General features: G+C 31.9%; 1 protein-coding gene across 1 annotated transcript; it reads right to left on the bottom strand.

Moving 5' to 3' along the window:
- Positions 1 to 2,649: 2,649 nt before the first annotated feature.
- Positions 2,650 to 5,228, bottom strand: LOC111910391 (uncharacterized). Its single transcript, XM_023906236.3, has 9 exons — positions 4,927 to 5,228; positions 4,238 to 4,417; positions 4,032 to 4,134; positions 3,832 to 3,911; positions 3,657 to 3,734; positions 3,481 to 3,572; positions 3,262 to 3,373; positions 3,066 to 3,191; positions 2,650 to 2,926 (listed from the first exon to the last, which is right to left on the bottom strand). Exons 1-9 carry the CDS (start codon positions 5,146 to 5,148, stop codon positions 2,810 to 2,812), a joined length of 1,110 nt encoding a protein of 369 aa, XP_023762004.1. The 5' UTR covers positions 5,149 to 5,228; the 3' UTR covers positions 2,650 to 2,809.
- Between the last annotated feature and the right edge of the window lie 9,759 nt (positions 5,229 to 14,987).

Here is a 14,987-nt window from a genome sequence, read left to right as displayed (position 1 = left end):
AAATATCTAAATGGGTGAAAAAACGATACAGAGTATTAAATCGAACTAATATTACTGATATTGGTTTTCGGTACTAGCATCGGTACCGACGGTTTCGAATCTCAAATTTCATGATTTGTAGAGTACTGAGTAACGTTGTATTTGTTTAAAAGTATAGGTACAAGAATAAAAATTTGGTACTAAGTACTCATCCCTAACAGTATTCTTAGCTTCCTTTGAAAATGACCAAAAAAATAATCCAATATACAAAAAATCACATAACTCCAATCGTGATTTTCTCCACCTTTTCTCACTTTTGTTGGTGAAAAAGTGTAAAACTTGGAAAAATCGGATGTTGACCTATTAATATGCTTCAGGTCAACCATTTGTAGCAACTTTTTTTTTAATAAAACTTTAAGGTTTTCTTTAAGCAATAAACTATTACTTTTTATAATTTTTAATATTTTATTATGATATTGTTTTTTTATAATTTTATTATATTTTCATATTATAATATTTTATTTATATTTATGTAACATAATATTATTTTAGTTAAATCATATTATCTTATTGTTTTTGTTATAATCTTATAATAAAATTACAATAATTTTATAGTACATTCTACATAATATTATTTTAATTAAATCATATTATCTTATTGTTTTTGTTATAATCTTATAAAAAAATTATAATAATTTATATTATTTTCTTCGTCCGATCTAGATAAATCTACATCATACACGGATTATTTTCTTGATTTTCTTGATTTTTTTGTAGTTTTATTGTATGTTCTGTGTTTACTATATATAATCGAGGCCGGACATAAAGTATAAAATATTATTTTACTATATTCATATTTGTAATATTATATTTGTAATATTATATATAATTGAGGCCGGACATAAAGTATAAAATATTATTTTACTATACTCGTATTTGTAATATTATTGTATTCTTATTATAATATTATCATATTTTCTTTGTGTAATCCAAATAATATAGATTAAACAGAAAGTGTTATTTATTATAGTCTAATTGCATTCTCTCACCAAATGACTTCTAGCCTAACAGTATCAGGTATTGTCTTTTTTCCTTGAAGTTAAGGGCTCAAGTCTCGTTTAAAACATATATTATATTAGGGGTAGTTTAATAAAAGTATATTAGATATGTCATTCCAAAAAAAATTACATTCTCTCTCTCTCTCTCTCTCTCTCTCTCTCTCTCTATATATATATATATATATATATATATATATATATATATATATATATATATATATATATATATATATATATATATATATATATATATATATATATATATATATATATATATATATATATATATATGGTATTAGGGGTAGTTTAATAAAAGTATATTACATTTGTCGTTCCAAAAAAAATTACGTTCTCTCTATATTTTACTGTAATGTTATTGCATTTCTACTATAATTCTATTGTATTTTTTGTTTGATCAAGAAAATCTAGATCAAAAAGTATTATTTTACTATAATATTATTGTATATGTTTTGTTAAAGCAAAATAATACTATTGCTTTTATTTGTCTGTCTGATCTAGACAATGAATATCTTATTATATTCTCTCTTTTATTTTCGACAAAGCTACTGAAAAATCATTTTATTTGAAAAAACATTTACACTTATATTTTTTTAGCGGCTAAAATCTCAAATGTATAAAGAGTCATCAGTTTTTGTCCTTTTTATTCAAAAGAGATCATGGTTTTTTCATCAATAAGGCTAAAGTTTCGGAGGAGCTTTACTAAAGCTTCCATTTTTGGGGGCCCTAGTACCTGTAATAAAAGTGGCATGTGATAATAATATTTTGCATGGCATTTATCTCCTCTCTTGTATGCCAATGATGTCACTATTCATTGATGAATGGTCCCCCGATAAACATGTTCAATCTCAATCGGCTACTTAGAAGCTTCAACTTAACATCCGGTTTAAAGGTCGTCCTTCATAAAAGCAATGTATATAGTATCGGTGTCAATTCCTCGAAGATCACCAGACTTGCTTGCATTGTTAGATGTGATTGTGAGCCTGCTTTGTTCCATTTAGTTATTTTGGAATCCATAAGCTTTTTATGCCCTTGAGTTGTTCAATATTTCTTAATCAATCAATGAATTAAGGTTGAAGATCACTCATTGATTGCCGTGGTTTGGGGTTTGAAAAGGTCAGATTATTGGATGATTTGTCACAACTCTCACATGGTGTTTCTTTTATTGGGTTTAAGTGATTCATGGAAATGAATAATTGATCCTTATGGGCATTCGGCCAAATCTCTTAGGCATTTCCAACGACCAACGCATCTTAGAGTAACTTTATTTTTTGGTGTACAAGACAACATTAAGCATCTCCAACCCAACTCTAACTTTTACATCAAAAATCGAATTATAAATAGTATTATTTTAAATTTGGAGACAATATTTATTCCCACTATAAATAGAGTTTAAGTTGGTGGTGTTCTCATGGAAAAATCAAGTTTCAGAGTTATCCAAGGGTTTTAAACCAAGTTTTGATGGAAAAAATCAAATTTATTTATTTATATAATTCTTATTGATTCCTTTCCAGAGACCATATTATTTTGTCCTTACATGATAAAGACATGACGATCTATAAATGAGGTTAAAAGTTCAAAGTTAAACATTACCTTCTTTAAAACCATATTATTAATTTTAATCGTTATTTTAAAACCATCTTATTAATTTAAATTGTTTTTTATTAACATCAGTCAAACTAGCAAACCAAAACCTCCTAATCCAAATAACAACAAACACAAAACCCAAACCATTTTGGAAATCAGGATCTTTGTTACTTGTGCACAGTGTAAACACCACCTCTTTTTATTAACTTCCACAATGCTGCTTTGGCTTCCACCACTGTTTTAATCCCTTGCCATTCTTCAAACACCAACCTCTGTATGTTAAACTGCAACCACACAAAGACAAAGATAAGCATCACGGATTCCAACGGAATTGGAATGTACATTCCATTCCATGAGTCGTTTACTTAGCAAATGAACGGAACTAAATTCTGTCCCAATTCCTTTGACAGATTCCATTCCTACCTCTGCACCTTGACGAACACGAATATCTGTCCCCTTGCTATCAATCGATATCAAAGAAACATCATCCACCTCACCCTCCAATGACAGTAACTCTCTCAAGGGTTTGGAAAACATTACATTCAGCTCCTGTCACCATCATTGATTCAGATATATAAATATAAAAACAATGATTATACATACAAATAAAAAACCTTACTTTCAGATTCTGCTCACTGCCATCAACAGCAATATCATCAGGTTGAAGACCTTCATATTCCTTCACATTAACCCAAGCAACTGTCCCAAAACCTCCAATAAAGTATATATCTCTGTTTCAAACAAAGGAATAATGTCAGCCAATGGTTGACTTGTTTGACCGCTACCATGCTGACGTGGCAGACACGAAATAGTCTTATCTTATTTGTAATAAACAAACCTTATATTCTGCATCCTAAAGTAGTAGAAGTTTCCCCACTGTTGTAAAGGTGCTTGTTGGTGTTTTGTTATATACTGCTTATGTGCCCATTCCTGCAGTAAATAACAACAATTCATAGATAAGATAGATAACAGTTAAAAAGTTGATAAATTTGAGAAAGAATAATGAATAATCACCTGCTGATCTTCCGGAAGGGGGAAAACATCACCGAAAATTGTAACCCTAGCATTTGACAAGCCACTCCATCCAGGAATCTACAAAGAGAACCACTAGTAAAAGCTATATTTGCACAAGTGATACAAGATTATTAAAGTTTATCAACATGTGCAACTGCAACAAAAGAATACTAACCTGAACCACTAATGTACACCTTGGATTGGCTAATAGATTCCGTGTGTGCATACCCAACTGTGAGAAAGAAAATATCGGATCTAAAAGTCCAACATGAAAAGACATGTCAGAATCAGAATATACAGAACATAATTCATATGGTAGAAAAATGTCTTAATAGGAATTGATGAATAATTGAATATTAATCATCAAACACTCACGTCCCATTGCATCTGATACAAAATCCACCAGTGAACCAAATGGGTATCCTTCACTTCGTTGGTGCATACGTGACATTACAGTAGACATGTGAGCAAACCTAGCCTTGAATGGTATATATAATATGGTGAAAAACATCAGAACTGAACTTTGAAGTCAAACATGTGATAATAAGTCAACGAATGTGGTTATATATATGTTTATATACCTGTTCCATCAGATTGCGGACTGCTAAAGGTGGTCTAGGTAAGTCATGAACACAGGTTGCACTCTGCACTCCCCCAGATATTGGGGTTCTGAAAAGGCTAGCTCTTTTGTCTGTACGAGATGAGGCAACATCTGATTTCTTATTCAACTCCTCTTTGCTATAAGTTTCACTTGAAGCACCCTTCATAATATGAAATATTTCATCATAAGTTCATAACATAGCTCAATTAGTCATTTGACAAACTACATTACATCAGATTATGTGATGTTTTCCTTGATTTATGCTTCTCATATGTTCACTCGCTGTTTGAATTGCTTAATTCACAAAACAAAAAGATAATAGGGATACTATTCACTTTTGCATGCATCAACAGTCGCTTTGAGGAGTTGGACAAAGCCCTAAATTTGCACTGTGGCTGGTTTCTTTAGAGGAATAGTCTTAGATTTTGTTCATTTTAAGTTAGTTCTTGATAATTATGATCCTCGAAGCTCAAATTTGGCAACTATGGCCTTAAGAAGTCAAATTACTCGTCGATTGTAGATGAAATCGGTATCGGATGAGCATTTACACCAGTAAGTTAAAAATGAAACACGGGATGCGTGACATGCAAATACCAGTTGAGGTTTTCTACAGATACCAAACTGTTACAAGTGAATAGAAAAAGCAGAGAAAGCAAACATAAGTTGTACCGGATAGGAAGAAGAGGAAGCTTCTTGAGGAACAAAATCAAATACATTATGAAAAGGTATCTGTTGATCATCTTCGCCTTCAGCTGAAAGTTGACGAGAAGCAGCGGCGACAAGCGTAGTTTTAGGCGAAGATAATAAGCTAATTCGGAGAGAAGCAGCAGGCTGAATGGAATGTGAGTCTGGAAAAGTAGGAAGGAATACAGAGGCTGAAAGAGCTTCCATTGTTCGATTGTGATGAATAGGGATTTTGAGAGAGGAATCCGGCAGCCGCGAAAAGATAGTGAAATTGCAAAAAGCTTGGCCTTTCGGCGTTATAATTATTGAATACATTAGGAAAAATATTGAATAGGCAATATATTATCATATTTTATGTATCTAATATTTTTTTTTATTGATTTAGTAGGTGTAAAATCCATGTGTTATATAGGTTAACTAGATTATAGCCCGCGTTAAACGCGGAAAATGCATAAAAAAACATATAATCGTTTATAGATATTGTATAATGATTATAAAAAAAATATATGGTTATTGGTATTATTGAAATGTGTAGAAAATACATTGAAAACGATAAATATATATAATCATTGAAAGATCTCTTTGTAGACATCATTTTTTGTTTTATTAGTTGAACGACTTTCCTCGTCTCATATAATTATGATATTTATATATTTATAAGCATTTTAATTAGATGTTCCTTGCATAATAATGTTACCTAATTTAAACATATATTGACAACCAATATACCGTTTTTTCTATTGCATTAAATATTGACAACTATTTCATTTATTCAAATAAAGTTATGTAATATAATTTATAAAATGTTAAATGTTATATAAATTTAATTTTAGTATATCATCAATGGAGATTCTTTTCTAAATCATGATTGGTTTATTTTAAATTGATTATAAATATAAATGCTAGCTTTTATATTTGTACTTATTTATTTAGTGTTCGTAAGAACTTTGCATTAGTTTTGGCGCAACTTTAAATAATTTTAGTATATCATCAATGTAATTTGATATATCTGTCAATTATATAAAATATCAAATAATGACATTTCATTACTATTGTGATAATTTAGTTTATATATTGTATTTTCACTAATCTTAACGGTCTTATTTTTTCTAATAACCGTAACGTTTTTACTAAATGTACTTTTTACAAATCTCCTAATATCTTATAATTTTTATCTTACTTTATAATTTTTCATAACTATGTTATTTTCAAGATTGACTGTTTTAATAGTGTTTTTTTTTCAGTCTATTCAATTTTATATTTCGTTGTACAACATCATCGTTTGTATGTATTCTGAAATTGCACTTTAAAAAGGCTTAATGTTTACACCTTGATATTAATTTTTTTAATAAACTCATGTAATAATTATGGAATATATATCTCATTTTAATTAACATTCACTTCCTTTATTATATCAAATTCCTCATTAAACGGATATACTTTTGGAAAATAATAATTATAATAGGGCAACATTATCTAAGACGTAAATGTTTGATATACTTTTGGAGAAAAAAATCAAGATCATTAAAAAAAGTTATATAAAGAAAATACAAATTTAAATTTGTTGAAATTATGGATGAAATTACTGACGAAAATTTATTTTGGAGGGAGTTGTATTTTGTAAGATATAATAATATTACAAAATTTGAAATATCTATATTTGTTGTGTAAATTAATAAATTTTATTGTTACTATACAAAGATAAAAAAAAGTAGGTTGATATGATATACAAAAATATAATAATTTCAATGATATTTTAAAAATCATGCCAAAATTAACCGGATTCTTATGACATAAAAATTTAAAAAAAAAAATCATAATCATCTCTAATATATAAAAGTAACATTTTCGTAATTAATGTCAGTTCCCAAGATAGTTAATTTTTGTTTTGTTAAAGGTACCTAATATCTTTTCATGTTTATTTGAAAAGTTTCAGAAAAATAGTTAACTGATTTCATGTAATTTGTGATAAAGAAAATCGAAATATATGAATACATACATTTGATATAGGAACAAAAAATAATCCAAAAAAATATAAAAAGCGAAAGAAGGTACCGACCTTCTAGCACACAAGAGCGAATGTTTATAGCAGAGAATGATGATGGAAGTTATAAGCAATATTAACGATGTTGTAGGAGAATGTTTGAAGAAAAGAAACGATTGAAAATAAATGTGAGTCGCGGATTCAATGATGAATCGTATATGTATGTGATAATTTGAATATGATTTTTCGGTATTAATGATTTTCTAATAAAAAAAGATTTTATATTAATGGTTTACTAATATAAACGGATTTATATTAATGGTTGATATTAAGGCCTTGATAGAAATGATTTGTTAGTAATACGTTTTTAAAATTGACCATATTAAAATCTTCATAACTGAAAATTCAAGATGTAAAATATGGAAAGCTTTTATTGGAATTAAATACATTTCATTTCAACGAATGTAAGTTATTGATTGATGATTGGAAAGCATTTATTGGAATTAAATACATTCCATATGAGAAATATGATGTCAACAATTTGATCTAAGGGTGGAAAAAATAAGATTGAAATACAATCACTGGTCCAGATTATTTAAGATAATGTCATAAGGTTTCTCGTTTAGTAATATTTAAGATTAAAAGAAAATTAAATATGAACTTCTAAACATTTAAAAGTTTGAATTTATAAGAAAATTAGAAAAATATTGAATTATTAAAATTAATGTGTTTTTTCTTTTTTAAATTTAAACAAATAATTTAGATAAATAAACAAATGAAACTAATAATATTTTAATTTAGAATTTTAAAATTAAAAAGAAAGTCAATTATTGAAATTGATATGTATTTATTATTACATTTATTGTTATTATTACATTCAAATATTATGTGAAATCTAATAAACCGAAAAAAAACACCACAAAATGTCATGTGGAAAAAATTTAATTGAAAATAAACACAAAATGACATGTGACCGAATCAATGAGAATGTAACATGTGTTCAAAAAGATTTTTATTTATTAGAGTAAATCAGTCAACTAGTTTATAACCCGTAAAAATATGATTATAAAAATAGTTAAATTTTCATAGTAAAAATTTATAAATATTAATCAACTATTTTAAATAAATTATTAATTAAGAAATATATCAAAATTTTAAAGTTAATTATAACTTTAAATTTAGCATATAATTATAAAAAGTAAATGTTTCTGTAAAAAAATTAAAATCTATTATTTAAAACCTTAACGTCATTAATTGTGATAGTGATTTGTCTAATATATCTCTCCGACACATGACATAATATTAATAACGAGTTGTATTAGAATGACACATGACATAAAGAGATTAAAACTATTTTTTTATTAGTATAGGAAGATTTACTTGAACGGTTTAAACTTCAAAACATATCATTTTTATTTTGAATGATTATAGCAGGTTAATGTATTTTATGTATATAAATATTATTATGTTGGTTTTATATATAAATTACCATTAATTTATTAACTTATGTATTGGTCATTTTTCCAGCCAACAACATCCACCCACACCATCATTAAGATGTATAAGTCAATAATTAAATTGGTATATTTTTGTAATTAGTAACAAAGTCTTTTTTCCGGTTGCCCTTAAAACTAAAACTTGTTAGAATGACATTTATAGAGAAAGAGATGATGATTTATTATATTATTATATGATTAATAATCTAATTGGAAATTATGAGAAAATGATTTGTTAATATATTATACGATTAATATATTAATTTGAAATAGATAGTTGATTTGTTAATTTATTATGTGATTAATAAATTAATATGAGATTAATAGTTAAACAATTGATTTGTTAATGTAACATCCCAAAGTCACGATAAAAATTTTCATTTTTCAATCAAGATAAAATCATTGTTTCCAATCAAAACCCAAGTCAAAAACCAAAGGTCAAATACAATATCCAAAATCAGAGTATCATAAAATCTTCGAAACATGTCACTGAAGGATGTGCACGATCACACATTTGCTTTCCCCCCGATCATCCGAAGTGCCTGGAATATAACACTTAAACTATAAGCCAAAGCTTAGCGAGTTCCCCTAAAATATCACCACACAAACATATAACAACATGCATATTGGGTCCACAACTATCGGGTTGGATTACCCCTGAGCCCACAGTATGAGTATGGCTTGCCTTCCTGGCCCACAACTTATGTTTGGATTGCTCTCGAGCCCACAACATAAGTCTATGTCGACATATGCAACAAATAAACATATAAATAGCAAAAAAATAATCATGCAGATATAACATATCACTACAACATAGCAACATTATATACATAAGTATACATAACCTAGTGGGTCGACATTGATGCCTTCAACCCACAAGTACAGTGAGGAAAATTCACCTCACAGTCTGAAATATAGCTGAACAGATCACAATTGCAACTGTTGACTCTACAAAACACCTATACAACAAACAATGACCAAACCTCAATCTATTGCTCAAAAATACAATTTTGACCTAAATTCAAACTTGGTCAACGGTTAAAGATCAAAAGGTCAAAATATCTATTCAAAAATCTCACAGACCAAAGGGCCAATGGCCTAGCGGTATGGAGTGACCTTCTCATATGAGAGGTCAGGGGTTCAAGTCTCTATGGAGACATAGGTGGTTATTTAGGAGTAGATTAGTTAGTTTGTCGTTTCAAAAAAAAAATCTCACAGCCTGTTGTCACATCATGACCTTTATCTATCACATCGTGGTCTAATGAGACAAAATGGTCGAGATGATCATTCTCACATCGTGAGCCATGAATGCTCACGCCGCGAGAAATGCTCTAAAGCTAGATTCATTAAGCTCTTAACTCTTTCTGGACAAACACCCAAAACTTCCAAAATGTCTTATCTACTCCATAATATAATAAAAATTGTGGCTTTTTATACATGCATGTCCGATGCATGTCCTAAACACAAACTGTGGCACAAAAGGAAGAAATGACCTTAAAAGTTCATGCAAAAGTATTAAAACTGATCTAGCACTTATATTACCCAAGGGACACTGGAGATCCATAAAGTTGGCAAAGTTATGGATTCCAAACACTACATCATCGTATATATGAAGGATAAGGTATAAAAATCTAGATCTAAGCTTATAGACTCAAAAAGCAATGAACTTTCAAACTCACAAAGGTCTGAAGGTGTGTAGATGATTGATTGCGAGGCTTTAATGCAAGAATGATGAACTAGATGCTCCTCCTCTTCTTTTTGGCTAGAAACACCACAAATAAGCTCAAGAACATATATGGGTGTTGGGGTTTCAAAGGAAGTGTAAGGAGGTGATGGAGGTTGAGGCTCACTTTCTTTAAATACATAATAAAATCCCCAAATTTAGGGTTTCCTCGTAGCTGCGTCTCACGTCATGACCCATAAGGGCTAACGTCGTGAGAATCGAAATATATGTGATTCGTCTATCTTGTCTCATGTCGTGACACCTCAGCGCTCGCGTCGTGATAAGGATTTGAGCTTAAGAAATAAAGTTGAAATTCTAACATGACATTTTACCTGGAACTGGGTGTTACAATTCTCCCCCACTTAGATCAGACTTCGTCCTCGAATTCCTCAACTACAAATAACTCAGGGTAGTGCTCCCGCATCTTGGCCTCAGGTTCTCAAGTTTCTTCAGAACCCTTGTTATGCTGCCACTGAACTCAGGGCATGGATTGGTTAAGCTGGTTCGAAGCTATGATTGACTATGAGCGTCAGATGGTGACCATACGAGACCCTAGTGGGGGAGTAATTATTGTGTATGGCGAGGGAACCAGATCTGCATCAGCTTTCTGCTCTGCCACCAAGGCGAGGCAGAGTTTATAGCAGGGGTGCATGGGTTTTTTAGCATATGTGATGGATATGAGAGTTGCCACTGTGAGGTCGAGTTCCATCTCCGATATTCTGGTAGTATGTGAGTTCCTGTATGTTTTCCCTAAGTAATTGCCGGGCGTGCTTCCCGAGAGTTAGGTGGAGTTTCGGATCGATTTGATTTCAGGTGTGGTGCCTATTACCAAGGCACCTTATCGCCTTGCACCGTCCGAGATGCAGGAGTTATCCGCGCAGCTCCAGGAGCTGTTGGGGAAGGGTTTTATTAGACCGAGTAGCTCACTGTGGGGAGAGTCGATCCTTTTTGTCAAGAAAAATGATGGTTCACACTGGATGTGCATTTACTACCGGGAGTTGAACAAGCTGACGGTCAAGAACCGTTATCTACTACCGAGGATCAACGATTTATTCGATCGGTTACAGGGGTGTCTTGGTTTTCCAAGATTGATTTGAGATATGGGTATCATCAGATGAGAGTTTGCGAGGAGGATATCCAAAAGACGGCCTTTAGGACTCGTTATGGGTACTACGAGTTTGTGGTGATGCCTTTCGGACTCACCAACGCACCGACAACGTTCATGGACCTCATGAACCGGGTGTACAGACCCATGTTGGACAGGTCGGTGATCGTGTTCATCGATGATATTTTGGTGTACTTGAGGTCCAAGGAACAACACGAGGAGAATCTTCAGGAGATTCTTGAAGTATTGAGGATGGAGAGGCTTTATGCCAAATTCTCCAAGTGTGATTTCTGGTTACGAGAGGTCCAGTTCTTTGGACACCTTGTTAACCAGAAATGGGATTTTGGTCGACCTGGCCAAGATTGAGGCAGTCATGTGATGGGAGGTGCCGAGATCTCATCCGAGATAAAGATTTTTTTGGGTCTGGCAGGCTACTATCAGAGGTGTATCATAGATTTCTCCAAAATTGTCGTTCCTGTCACCAGATTGACCGGGAAGGGTGTTACTTTTGTTTGGGGGCCCGAGCAGCAGGCTTCATTCGAGACTCTTCACCAGAGATTATGTGAAGCTCCAGTGCCAGCCCTTCCTCAGGGGGTGGAGGACTTCGTAGTCTACTGTGATACATCTATATCAGGGATGGGTATCGTGTTGATGCAGAGGGGACACGTGATAGCATATGTGTCGAGGCAGCTGAAGCCTCACGAGACGCGATATCCTACCCATGATTTGGAGTTTGGTCGGTGGTGTTCACCCTCAAGATTTGGTGTCGCTATCTTTATGGTGTCCGATATACCATATACATGGACCATAATGTTGGATTAGATGTTTAAGCCCATAACTATTATTGGTATGTACTTGACCCGAGAGTAGCATGGTCCATTTTGGTTGCATATCATCGGGGCAATTTGTTAGGATGGACTTTTGAGAGAAGATGTTATATATGATTTATTAATATATTATAAGTTATAATATATTAATATGAAATCATATGTTTTAATTGGTATTGATCAATAATTAATTTAGTGATCCAAAGAGACTAATTAAATCTATGGGGACTAATTATGTTAAAGATTTATATATATATATATATATATATATATATATATATATATATATGTGTGTGTGTGTGTGTGTGTGTTGGGTTTATGATCCATGTTGGACCAAATTTGTGTATGGATACATAAAGAGTTGGGCCACATGAACCATGAATCATTAAACCCATGGGTATGGATTTGGGTTATGGGTTATACCCATGATTCTTGGATTCCTCACACATATAAATAGATGCTTCTAGCCCAAAAATTGGGACTTACTCTAGTCTTAGAGTTCATGGAGTTTTTGGTGCATGGAGGTTCTCTCTCAAGTTCATTCTTTGTCCATGATGTGTTGTGATTCCACTTAAGGCTTCCACACTATTGGGGCTAAGCTCTTAAGGCTAGACACATCAAGACTTCAAGCTCCTCCATAAGGTATGTTATCCTAACTAGATTCTTGTGTAGTATATGATATTTGTATGCTAGTATAGGGTAATACCTTGGAAACTCCATATTTGCATGTATAATAGAGAAAACATAGATCCAAGATATTTAGGGTTGCATGTACACCTTATGAGTGTTATAATGGTCTAAACGCAACAGTGGTATCGGAGCCTATACTTATTTTTAATTATATTTGATGCAAAGTGCTGAAAAATGCTGAAAAAATCGATTTTCTGTTGTTCTGGACAGTGGACTCGCCAAGTCCATGCACAAATTCATCCAACTCGTCAAGTTGGTTCATGCACTCGACGAGTTGGACCCCCAGACAACATATCTTCAAGTTTTAAGGCTGGAATTGGTCTATAATCATTACCTTAAACTGTTTTGGACTTATAAAACCTGTTTTGATGTGGTGATGATCATTCTAATCCAATTCAAGAGATAATTGTCAAAAGTTTCATGTTTTGTATTAGTTTAATGATTAGGCTAATTACATGAAAAGTGTTTGATTTGAATTGTCTTGTTCATATGAGTTTAATCAAGATTATGAATATTGCTTGACATGTTTGTGATAGTTGTTTTTAATCCAAATTAATCTAAAAGTTATTCATAATATGTGTTTTTATAACTTGTCCTCAAGTTATATGAGAAGTCTCATTAAAAAAAGTTAGTAAAACCATATGTTACAAAATGAAGAGTCTTTTTGTCATAAATAGTTTTATGAACTCCATAACTTGTCCTCAGGTTATGGATGTTCTAGAGTCTCTTCATTTAAAGTTTTAAAAACCTATATTAAACTCATATGTTATGAAATTGAGGAGTTTTGAAAAGTTTCAAAAATTTCCCTCAAGTTTTGAATTTGCAAAGTTACTTCCCTATTTATACTTTAATTCCAAATCAAACCCAAGATTTTTAATAGTTTGAAATTCAACCATTATACTATTATAATATTAAAAGTTAATGATTATATATATATATATATATATATATATATATATGTATGTATAAGAGTAAAGTCAATCTTACCGTTAGTAGGCCTCATTAACGAAGCCAATCTATAAGGGGGGTATAAGGTTACTGCCTATAAAATGGCAGTTTAATGGGTGTCCACTCTCACCCACCGCTTTCTTGACTGGTGGAGGGTCGTTAGCCGAACGGGTAGGAAATGACTATAATTCCCCCTTCATTAAAAGTATAATGATAAATACAAAGTAACTAAACACTTATAAATTCCCAATCTTAGTTACTTAGGAAATATGAATTTGGTGCTAACCCATGAAATTACACTTTGCACCCTTGTTAAGTTGTTAGTGGAGCGTGTGTGGTTAACCGGCACATTAACATGGGACTGACAATGTGTGGCAAAGGGTGACTTAAGTTTTATCATAGATCGGTGGAGTGCGTATGGTTAACTGGCACATCGATTGGGTGATAAAATTAAGGGTACCAAGTCAATTTGCATGGTTATTCACACTTTGTTTGTGATCCTCGGCACCCCAGTCACAAACTTGAAAGGGCATAATCGAGATTTAAACATGCCATTGAAAGTTCAATGAATCTCAAAAGATCTTGGAGTTTCAAATTCAATTAGAAATTAATAATTTATTTTGTTTTTTCATGGTTGAAATTGGTAAATCGTCATTTACCTACCTTCACATATTTTGTAGCTTGGATTACGGCATCCCTCTTCCAAGTTATAAAATAGTTTGTTGGGTCCTAGCCTTAATATTCCACATTGGGTGTTGTGTTAAGGAATTAAATCAACTAAAACTTGAATTTCTCCCTCATAGATGGCTAAGTTCAGACAGCTATGGTCTTCCTCATCCTTTTGGATAGAGCTTCGCTTCCTCTACCTCCTCCAATAATTCTTCCTAACCCACAAGTTCAAGGTCACTCAATCCCTATTTGGCAAGCAAAGTCTATATGTGCTCACACCTTGGAGATTAAATCATATATTGACAAGTCGGGAGATTTGGGTGTCAAAGTATTGAGAAAGTTGGTTGTTCAGTCACTTTCTAAGTCGCATAATGAGTTTCCTTTGGTACTACTATGAAACAAACTATGACATGACCCTTAATGATCTTACCTATTTGCTTGATGCTGCTGAATCAACAATGATTTGGAGCACTAGTAGAGCAAATTTGATTAGAAGATCAATTTCCCAAACTTCCATGGACATTGACAATGGTAACATTGGATATCCAGAAAAACTTTCTCTTACCAATGGAAAGGGTTCGGCCATAGTCAACTCGGTTAACCA

The sequence above is a fragment of the Lactuca sativa genome, chromosome 5, assembly GCF_002870075.4.
Source record: "Lactuca sativa cultivar Salinas chromosome 5, Lsat_Salinas_v11, whole genome shotgun sequence".
NCBI lineage: Eukaryota > Viridiplantae > Streptophyta > Magnoliopsida > Asterales > Asteraceae > Lactuca > Lactuca sativa.
Note: the sequence above shows the minus strand (reverse complement) of the source record. Positions and strands in the feature narration are given on the sequence as shown.

Coding starts and splice junctions, on each gene's coding strand:
- LOC111910391 (XM_023906236.3), bottom strand. CDS start 5,148: ATGGAAGCTCTTTCAGCCTCTGTATTCCTTCCTACTTTTCCAGACTCA. Junction 3,573..3,656: donor CCCTTCCGGAAGATCAGCAG/GTGATTATTCAT, acceptor TATTTACTGCAG/GAATGGGCACATAAGCAGTA. Junction 3,192..3,261: donor GCAGTGAGCAGAATCTGAAA/GTAAGGTTTTTT, acceptor TGATGGTGACAG/GAGCTGAATGTAATGTTTTC.